The 11054-nt window shown below is 40.5% G+C and overlaps 1 protein-coding gene across 1 annotated transcript; it reads left to right on the top strand.

The window, feature by feature from the left end:
• Positions 1-2686: 2686 nt before the first annotated feature.
• Positions 2687-3793, top strand: LOC136577928 (chemerin-like receptor 2). The gene has a single exon (XM_066577845.1). It carries the CDS (start codon positions 2687-2689, stop codon positions 3791-3793), a length of 1107 nt encoding a protein of 368 aa, XP_066433942.1.
• Positions 3794-11054: the final 7261 nt, after the last annotated feature.

The following is an 11054-nucleotide window of genomic DNA, read 5'->3' as shown; positions in this document are numbered from 1 at the left end:
TCTTCTGAGTCGCTTTCCTACGATAGGTCTAATGCAATGATTTGCTAGTAACGAATAGGAATAGGCAAGGCTTCCCATGAGGCACAGGTCTACGCACTGAAGGCACATCTGGATATTGTATTTCATGTTTTGTTTTACTGGAATGTCCTGCAATATTTGTGAGGCAAAAAAAAAAAAACAATTCGCAAGATTAGTTGGCGAAAACCAAACCGTTGTGCAGCTGATGCAAGCAATATGAGGTATAACGTTTTTATCCTGAATCCCGAGAACACAATCAAAATACCATGTATAAGCCTTCTTAACTAAATCAGTGATTTGCTTTCTTTCGATTTTTTGAAGTGAAGTTTACCAGTTGCCATAGTACTAACTATAGCTCTGATATGTCTGAATGTTTCACTAGCTCACACAGGAAAAACAAGAAATACAAATAAACACAAACTGAGGTAACAGAACCTCAAAAAATACTGATGCGCTGAGTTACCAATGAGGACAAGTGCTTCATGCATGTTGTAACCTGTAGTAGAACAGTAGTACCTCTAAAGGCTAATACAGGTGCCCTTCCTGCAAAACTACATTGTTCTGCCATCTTCAGGTCTTTCAGTGACCATTTTCAGAACTTCTGCTGTGTATTTTAGCATAGTCACTGATATTGTCAGGGCTCAAATCTACAACCTCCTGTACTCCAGTCGGTGGCTCTCCCCAGTGAGCTATCCAGCAATTCCTTGCTATTGCTTCTGGTTCCTGACTGGCCCCTCCCTGTTCCTTGATTGCACTTCCTATAAGAGCCTGGCTCTGCCACTCTCTCAGTGCATTATTATTATGCTCTTCAGCATTGACTGATCAAGCTCCACTTCCGCTGTTCCTCTGCTATTGTGACAAGTCCTCCTGATACCGATTTCTGGCTTTCCATCTGACTACGTTACCCGCCTCTGCCATGTATCCTGCAAACCAAGACCTCCAGTTACTGACCCCCAGCTTTTCATCGGGCTACGTTACCCACCTCATCCATCTGTACTGCAAACCGAGACCTCCTGTTATTGACTTCTGACTTGTCCCTGATTACCCTCCAGACCTGCGGCTATTACACCTGAGACTCCAACCTAGTGCCTGAAACTGCTGCAGATTTAATTTTATATACATAATTCATCAAAAAGGGAGAGCACAAACGTTTTTAAAAAGTAGAAAAAAATCTAAATAACATAAAAGCCTTACGTGATATATAATTTCTAAAGGGAAATTCTGATTCTACACCCATAAGATCTATAAAAATTAATGTATCACATACTAGAAACAAAGAGGCTGTTGTTTAGTGTTATCAGTCACATGACATGAAAAGCACTGATCTCGGGTCCCTACCTGACCACCCACCTAATGACACAAAATTTTTGTTGGAAGGTGAATGGTCACTAGTTTATTGAAATTATTTTTCTTGCAATAACCTGAAAGATATAAGGGTTAATAACAAAATACCAGCATAAAGATTACATCAGTGATATGTCTGCTGCTGAGTCCTTGACAACAGTCATTTAAAGAGATAAGGCACTCATAAACCACTAGCCATTACCCTCACAAAGCTGATCATCATTTGATTATTATGCCCACATTTTTATGTCTGAATAATAGCATTCACATTCCCGTGATCCAGCAAGAATGTGAACGATTATTGTTCAATGTAAAAGAGCCCTCAAAGTTTATGTTTATTTGATGTAATTGTTCCCAGTAAGAGAAACCAGGTAATCTTTTAGATAAGATACCTTTTAATGGCTAACAAAAATACATGATGTTGTATCGAGCTTTCAAACCTCTCAGGGTTCTTCCTCAGGCATAATGAAATAGATTTGAAGAGGCATGCATATATATAGACATATACTCATGACAAGACACAGACGGGGATGTGATTAATTTGCACTTAAAAGAATACCACAACAGGATGAGTAGAGAAATAAATAAATACTTAAATAGTCCACTGATAAAGATGTGGAGGTTTTATGGTCCCTGAATTAGTGTTAGGGGGTCACCAGGCCAGAGTGTTATCTGTGCTATAAATTTCTCATACTGCAGATCTGGTTGTATCTGAAAGCCAGGGGTCAGCAACAGGCAATCTTTGTTTGCAGTACAGATGAATGATGCGGGTAACGTAGTCAGATGGAAAGCAAAAAGTCGTATCAGGAGGACTTGACACAATAGCAGAAGAACGGCAAAAGTAGAGGTTTATCAGTCAATGCTGGGGAGAAGAAGAATCATGCACTGAGGAAGTGCAGGGCCAGGTTTTTATAATCTGTGACTTGTCATAAGTTTATGTGTATATATAATCATTCCACTTTGTATCCATTTCATTATGCCAGAGGAAGAACCCTGAGAGGTTTGAAAACTCGCTTTAACATTATGTATTTTTGTTATCTATTAAAAGGTATCATATCTACAAGATTACTTGGCCTCTCTTGTTGGGAACAAATACATTTTGCTCTACTGGCTAACACCGTACTAAACTTTTTTGTTTATTTGATTTGACAGAAAACTTTTTGTCGATCATTGCAGAAGAAATCCAAAGTATATAAATTCTGGCTTCCTGAGGAACAAGTGAGTATGAATACTTTTCCTTGTACCGGTCTACATTACCAGTTACAGAACTTAACTCGCTCTTCCTGTATGTCTGTGTTCATTTTTAGCATCTAATACTGGAAAGATGGCGTTCCATGAACTCTGCTATTCCATTGTGGACATACATGCTCTCTTAGAATATTATGAATCTTATTCATCTATCTTCCGGTACTTCAGTTTTGTGATGTCCATTGTGACCTGCCTGTTGGGATTGGGGGAAAATGCATATGTCATCTTTATTACTGGATTTGTCATGAAGAAACACAAATCTAAATACTGGTTTCTGAATTTGGCCATTGCTGATTTTGGCTCTCTCCTCACCTTACCCCTTCATGCAGCTGCAATTTTTAAAGGCACCTGGCCATTTGGGCCACACATGTGTAAAGTCTTTCTCTTCTCTGTATGTGCTAATATGCATGCTAGTGTTTTCATCCTTCTCTCCTTAAATATTGCTATAGTTTTTTCTGTAGCACAACCAATGTTTCATCTCAAATTCATCACTCGACGTGTTTCATTTTGGATCTGTTGCTTCATCTGGTTTTTTGCATTGCTGTGCAGTCTTCCTGTTTACTTCTTTAGTGGCGAATTCAAAATTGGAGATGTCATACAATGCAGCTTCATTAGTAGTGACAACATTAGCCCTGTAGCAGCTATCAATGGGTATAATATGAGCATCGAGAATGCTACAGGAAACATCGTAGACTCTACAATCAACACCAAGTTCAACCCCTTTATCGAAAAATGTTCATCTAACAGCTGTTGCGGTGGTGAGGAGGCACGTAAATATTGGAACTCTTTTATGTTTACATCAAAGAATTTTGCGATACCTTTCCTTATCATTGGATATTTTATTCCCCTTGTCATCATAATAATTTGCAATTTAACTATAATTGCACATGTGAAAAAATCTAAGACCATTAATATGCACAGGCTTTATCGAATCGCACTCATGGTCATCTTGGTGTATTTCATAAGCTGGACTCCAATAGTCATAGCAGATACCATGTTATTCATTGCTATTCTGCATATGAACCTCATAGAAATGTTCAAAATCTTTACATTCACACCACTCATGTTTAGCATTGCATATGTAAGCAGTTGCTTGAACCCGATTGTGTATGTTTTGAGCAGTGGGCGGATGCGAATGGGACTTAATGATTTTATAAGTAGCATCAAAAGTCCCCAAAACTAAATGGACTAGAACATTATTATACTGTATCATCTGAATCCATTCTGCTCCCCTTTCGTGATCACAATCATATGTGACCAAATTAAAGTCAACTGTATGATATTTTACCTGTGTTGTGTACTCCATTAAGACATAAACATAGTCAACTTCATAGCTGAGCCAAGTGGTAGGCATCTTCTGATGCATCGTCTTTGGGCCCATCAACTCGATGGAGGCCTTATAACACTGGATACACTGACCATTCACGGTAAGGAAAGAAAATGTAATTATTCTCAGTTAAGATAATTAAAATAGTTTAGATCTGAAAAGTGCATATATACACATAAAAGGGTGCAGACATGGTGCGATTCATTTGTGTTTGCAAATAAGGGAGATGGAACAATATCTCTTCAGTGCCACCTATTGGAAGGCAGCATTCCTGCAAGTCAATGTTAGACTCTTTATACAATCCTTGTAACAATGACTGGGAATTGAAAGCCAAGCCAGAATCCATACACAGACAGCTGTTTCAGGGTGTTTGCCCCTCATCAGTGTGTAGTAGGTTTTTGGCTTGCCTAGCGAGAGGCCAATGATGTGGTTCAGGAATGCTATCTGTTGTCCCTTGGGAGAGCACCTAGAAGGTGAGTGGGGGAGCGAGAAGACTTATAAAGCCATTGATGCTCCTCTGGGTAATATGCAAATATGGAAGATAGAACAATACCTCTGCAGTGCCACCTATTGGAAGGCAGTCAATGCAGAATAATAAATTCTTATTAGTTCACAGATAACGACGTGAGAGTTTTATGGTCCCTAAGTTGATGTAGGGACCACTATTTCTGCACCAGATCTCTCAGATAGCCCACCCTACCATAAAACGCAGAGCATTATTCAGACCTATTTTCAGAGTATCAGAGATTTTAATAAATATGCATTCCCAGGTTCTTCTGTGTCTTTGGGATTTGAAGTTTCCTTTGAATATAACAGCCCTCATGTGTTCAATTTTGTGTCCTTTGCTACCAATATGGTCAGCCACATGTAGGTCTGTCTTTCTTTAATTGTGTGGCAATAAAATTTCATCCTTGCTTTGAGTTTTTGTCCTGTTTCTCCAACATGAAGACCATCAATCAAACATTTGGTGCACAGAATCAGGAACAACATTGGACACAGAACATGTGACTGGCCTAGGGATCTAATAACCCTGTTATGTGTTAGAGATCCTTATTCTGTCTGTGGTTGGTATAAGTGAACAGGTTTTGCACTCACTCGTGGGTAGTAAAATGGCACCAAAATATGCCAACATTTTATGGCAAAATTGGAAAGTGACTTCCTGGCATCAAATCAATGGTTTAGCTCCTTCACATTGATTATGTCATAAACATCTGGACAAACGCTGAAGTAATAAAATTCCATGAAATATTCAATGCAGGTAGATGAAGTACAAAAAAATACCAGCGCTCCAGTGTTCGAAAAAACAATAACAGACAGGTGGTATATGATATTATAACACCCGTTTATACAACATGTGTCACTTACTTCTCAGGGGTGCTTATTGAAAAGCACCCCTGGGTCCCGGAAAACAGGCAGAATCCCAATGGTAGGTCAGGAAATCTTTATGGTGCGACGCGTTTCAGCCTTTCTCAAGCATAAATTCACATACAACATACTAGCAATTTATAGAACATACATACCAATAAAATGAAGGGCATTGGGTCATGTCTCCCTCAGATGACGTTTCATTTTGTCAGCTGAAAAGTGTGGTGTGGATCGTGTATAGGAGCAGAGTTGAATAGCTCGCCCCTCTCTACATTGAAATCACTATATCATTAGTGGGCGTGGTTATGGGCGGGTCATTAGTGGTGTGATGGATTCAACATCATTAGTGGGCGTGGTTATGAGCGCATCATTGGTAGCGCGATGCACCCAGCAACATTGGTGGACGGAATTATGGTTACATAATAAGTGACGCGGTATATCTAATGTCACATACCTGAATTCTAATATCATGTGGCCGTAAATGGATGGAGATGCCGCGGCCCATGAAAAATGAAAAATCACATGACTGCGGACGTCAGTGATGACGCCGCAGCCAGTAAGAGATGAAGTGTCATGTGACCGCGGACGTCAATGATGACGTCGTGGTCTTATAGAAGGTGTAGCGGTAGTGGCATCACATGACCGCGGCCGTCAGTAATGACGCCGCGGTCTACGAGAGGTGTGGCAAAGAGAGTGTCATATGGCCACAGCATCACATGACCGCGGACGTCAGTGTTGGCGCCGCGGTCTGTGAGAGGTGCGGCAATGGGAGCATCATATGGCCGTGACATCACATGACCGTGGACGTCAGTAGGGCCGCGGTCTGTGGGAGGTGTGGCAATGGGGACCTCACATGACCGCGGACGTCACTCATGACGCCGCGGTCCATAAAAATGGAGTCAGGAATATCACATGACCGCAGGCGTCACTCATGACGCAGGGGTCTATAGAAATTATATCACGTGGTCGCGGTTATATCATTAGTAGTATATTTTAACATAGATCACATCGAAGATGAAACAAACAGACCAACCATATTGGATACTCAATTAGGGCTTAGTCAGACGGGCGTTTTTAGCCGCGATTTGCGCATGCGCATGCGTCCGGCGATTTTATAAAACCATTGCTTTGCAATGGTATCGGACACATGAGCGCTTTTTATGCGCTCGTCCGATAAATTATAGAACAGAAATCGCAGATCGCACCTATCTGCGATCTGCGATTCCTGTTCTCTTCTCTATATGCGCTCAATGGGGCCGGCGGCAGCAGCACCGACCCCATTGAGAATATATAGAAGACAAATCATTCTTCTCTTTCACAGCTGTAACAGCTGTGGCAGAGAAGAACGATGTTTGCCCATTGAATTCAATGGAGCCGGCAATACAACCGGCTCCATTGAAAGCAATGGGCTGCCGGCGTGCGCGGGATGAATTGTCGGGAAGGGCTTAAATATATAAGCCCTTCCCTGCAATTCATCCTAAAATGTGTTAAAATTAAAAAAAAATGTATACTCACCTTTCCGCTGCAGCCGGAGTTCTGCCGCGGCCGCTGTCAGTTCTCCTGAACTGCTTCTCGGCACTATTCAGCCGGCAGGGCTTTAAAATCCCTGCCTGCTGAACGATCTGCCTCTGATTGGTCACAGCCTGACCAATCAGAGGCAGGTCTCACTCACACACCCATTCATGAATTCATGAATGGGTGAGGGACTGCTGCCTCTCATTGGCTCAGCGGGAGCTGCCCCTGATTGGGCAGTATACAATTTTTTTTTATTTTAACACATTTTAGGATGAATTGCAGGGAAGGGCTAATATATTTAAGCCCTTCCCAACAATTCATCCCGGGCTCGCCCGCAGTGCATTGAATGCAATGCGCTGGACAGCTCCGGCCCGTTTCTAATGAAACGCGGCTAGGAGCAGATTTTTGGGCGATTTTTATATATATATATATATATATATATATATATATATATATATATATATATATATATATATATATGTATGTATAAAAAGATATATACATCTGTTGTGATTATGGGAATATGATACCATTATCTTCTTATTAAAATAATGCATATAATGAGACCACAATTAATATATAAATACATATAAGTTTGTATGAAAGATATATGCATAGATATATATGACCATATGTAAAGGTATATTATTATCAACAATTCATAGATGAAACATCAATGGCTTAGTCTAAAGGGCCCATATAACATACATGTATATGTATATATATATATATATATATATATATATATATAATATAAATAAAATTGTTTACTATCGATATGTGTATTTAATAAAACTATAGGTTTATAATAATTAAAACTATTTAAAGGTATATAAAATATATTTAAAATTTCTCTAAAACCTCATTTAATCCATTTGGTATGAGGGTATTAAAATAGAATATATAATACATTTCCTTAGTTTTTAGTTTTGCGAATTCTCCTGTATTTATTTTTTCCACCGGGGTTATTTTCATAAAGGTTGGGTCGGAATTGTGTTCAAGAAAAAAAATGTCTTGATAGACTATGTTTTAAGAAACCTCTTTTTATATTGTGCCTATGGTGGTTTATGCGATTGCGCAGGGGGTTAATAGTGCGGCCTATATACCGATATCCACAAGGACATTCTGTCATATACACTAGGTATTCGGTATTACAATTTAGATATTGTTTTATTGTAAAATTATTATTCTCTGTATTCGTTTCAATGGTCCTTCTTTTATGACTAGAGATGAGCGAACACCAAAATGTTCGGGTGTTCGTTATTCGGAACGAACTTCCCGCGATGCTCGAGGGTTCGTTTCGAACAACGAACCCCATTGAAGTCAATGGGCGACCAGAGCATTTTTGTATTTCGCCAATGCTCGCTAAGGTTTTCATGTGTGAAAATCTGGGCAATTCAAGAAAGTGATGGGAATGACACAGCAACGGATAGGGCAGGCGAGGGGCTACATGTTGGGCTGCATCTCAAGTTCACAGGTCCCACTATTAAGCCACAATAGCGACAAGAGTGGGCCCCCCCCCCCCCCCCCCCCCGCACTGTCAGCATAAAGATCGTCCTCCTCTGGCACAGCTGTAACAGCTGTAGCAGAGAAGAACGATGTTTGCCCATTGAATTCAATGGAGCGGCAATACAGCATGTTCCACTGAATGCAATGGGCTGCCCGCGATCGCAGGATGAATGGTCGGAAAAGGGTTAAATATATAACCCCTTTCCTGCAATTCATCCAGAAATGTGTTACACTAAAAATATATACCGGCGTATAAGGCGACCGGGCGTATAAGACGACCCCCCAACTGTCACCTTATACGCCGGCAATACAGTGGAGCAAAGAATAAAAAGCATTACTTACGTTTTTAGATGATCTGCGGCGCTCCTGCAGGCTGTCACTCCCTCCTAATCCACGGCAGACAAGCTTTCTCTATGAAAGGCTTTAAATCCCTGCCTCCAGAAAGACACGTGCCTTCAGCCAATCACAGCCAATGACAATGATGTCATTGAATGGCTGTGATTGGCTGTCTTTCTGGAGGCAGGGATTTAAAGTCTTTCGTGGAGAAAGCAATACTCTGCCGTGGACCAGGAGGGAGTGACAGCCTGCAGGAGCGCCGCAGATCATCTAAAAACGTAAGTAATGCTTTTTATTCTTTGCTCCACTGTATTACCGGCGTATAAGGTGACAGTTGGGGGGTCGTCTTATACGCCCCGTCGCCTTATACGCCGGTATATATTTTTAGTGTAACACATTTCTGGATGAATTGCAGGAAAGGGGTTATATATTTAACCCCTTTCCGACCATTCATCCTGCGATCGCCGGCAGCCCATTGCATTCAGTGGAACATGCTGTATTGCCGCTCCATTGAATTCAATGGGCAAACATCGTTCTTCTCTGCTACAGCTGTTACAGCTGTGCCAGAGAAGAAGGATTTGTCTTCTATATCTTCTCAATGGGGTCAGCGCTGCTGCCGCTGGCCCCATTGAGCGCATATAGAATGCATCCATAGCGAACCGCGGGAGGGGCAGACTTTCATATAAGGCGGACACCTGATCTCCCCAGCCACTCACAGCAGGGGGGTGGTATAGGGCTTGAACGTTGCAGGGGGAAGTTGTAATGCCTTCCCTGTCTTTATATTGGCCAAAAAAAAGCGCTAACGTCTCAGGGAAGAAAGTTTAAGTAACCCGGACACCGCATGGTGTTCGTTACGGATAACGAACATACCGAACACCCTAATATTCGCACGAATATCAAGCTCGGAAGAACACGTTCGCTCATCTCTATTTATGACATATTTTTACAACATTTACAAATCGTCTTTCCACATTTGTATGAACCTGGTTGGAGGGAACTTATACATTTTTTGGTGGGATTTAATGCGTGAGGACGTGATGGGGCTAGGAGGTTCCCTATTGTTTTGCCTCTCCTAAAAATGATGTTTGGACCGGAGAATGATATTTCCGTGAGGTAGCGATCGTTCTTCAGAATCTCCCACCTTTTTCGAATGATGCTGCGAAGGTTTTTTTGCTTCGAGTTGAATATGGTGGTAAAACATAGCCCAAATCTATCTTGATCTATTTTAGATTTTTTTTCCAGATTCTATATTACATATGTTTGATTTTATCGATCTATTCTCTTGTAAGGCCCTCTCACAGGAAGTTTTTATTAGACTATCAGGGTATTTTTTCTGTCGGAAGCGATCTGACAAGATGTCAGCCTGTTCCTTATATTTATCGATTGTGGAACAGTTCCGTCTTAAACGTTTATATTGCCCATACGGCACATTGAGCTTCCACTTCTTTAGATGGCTGCTTCTAAAATCTAAAAGGTTATTTGCGTCTACCGTCTTGAAGTGGGTCTTAGTATGTATAGTATTCTGTTCAACATAAATGTCTAAATCAAGAAAGGTTATTTTACTGGATCTATTGTACTGGTGAATTTTAAACCCCAAGTATTACGATTCATGTTGGAAATAAAAAGTTGAACCTCCTCTAAAGAACCTTCCCAAATGAAAATAATGTCGTCAATGAACCTTCTATAGAAACGAATATGGGGGTCATTTAAGTTTTCTTCATATACCCCATATACAAGTTTGCATAGCAGGGGGCGCATTTTGTCCCCATTGCCGTACCCCTCGTTTGGAGATAGTATTGGTTATTATATTTAAAGTAATTGTTTTGTAGAACAAAAGAGAGACCCTCTAGGATAAATGTTTTTTGTTTTTCTGGCATTATTGTGTCACGATCTAAAAAGGTTTTAACTGCTTGTATCCCCTGTGTATGGGGAATATTAGAATAAAGTGATGTGACGTCTAAACTAACCCCAAAAAATGTATTTTTCCATGTGATGGATTCTAATAGGGATAATAAATGTAAGGTGTCTCTTAAATACGCCGGTAATAAGGTAACTAGTCTTTGTAGCTGTTTATCAATGTATTCTGACAGGAAGCTTGTGAGTGAGCCAATGCCGGCTATAATTGGCCTTCTGGGGGGGTTATTAATGGATTTGTGGATTTTTGGGAGAAAGTAAAAATATGCTGTTTCAGGTTGTGATGGATATAAGTAGAGTTTTTCATCTTTTGTAATTACTCCATCTATAAAAGCTTTTTTTATTAATTGATTTAGATGGATTTTAAAAGTAGGGGTTGGGTCTCCCAAAAGAAGTTTATATTGGTCTCGATCGCCCAAGATCCGGGCTGATTCTTCTAAATAATATTTTTTGTTCATAAGAACTATTCCCCCCCCCC

Source organism: Eleutherodactylus coqui, chromosome 8 (genome assembly GCF_035609145.1).
Source record: "Eleutherodactylus coqui strain aEleCoq1 chromosome 8, aEleCoq1.hap1, whole genome shotgun sequence".
Classification (NCBI taxonomy): domain Eukaryota; kingdom Metazoa; phylum Chordata; class Amphibia; order Anura; family Eleutherodactylidae; genus Eleutherodactylus; species Eleutherodactylus coqui.
Note: the sequence above shows the minus strand (reverse complement) of the source record. Positions and strands in the feature narration are given on the sequence as shown.

What these genes read in the sequence shown, in the direction of transcription:
- LOC136577928 (XM_066577845.1), top strand. Translation starts at nt 2,687, where the DNA reads ATGGCGTTCCATGAACTCTGCTATTCCATTGTGGACATACATGCTCTC.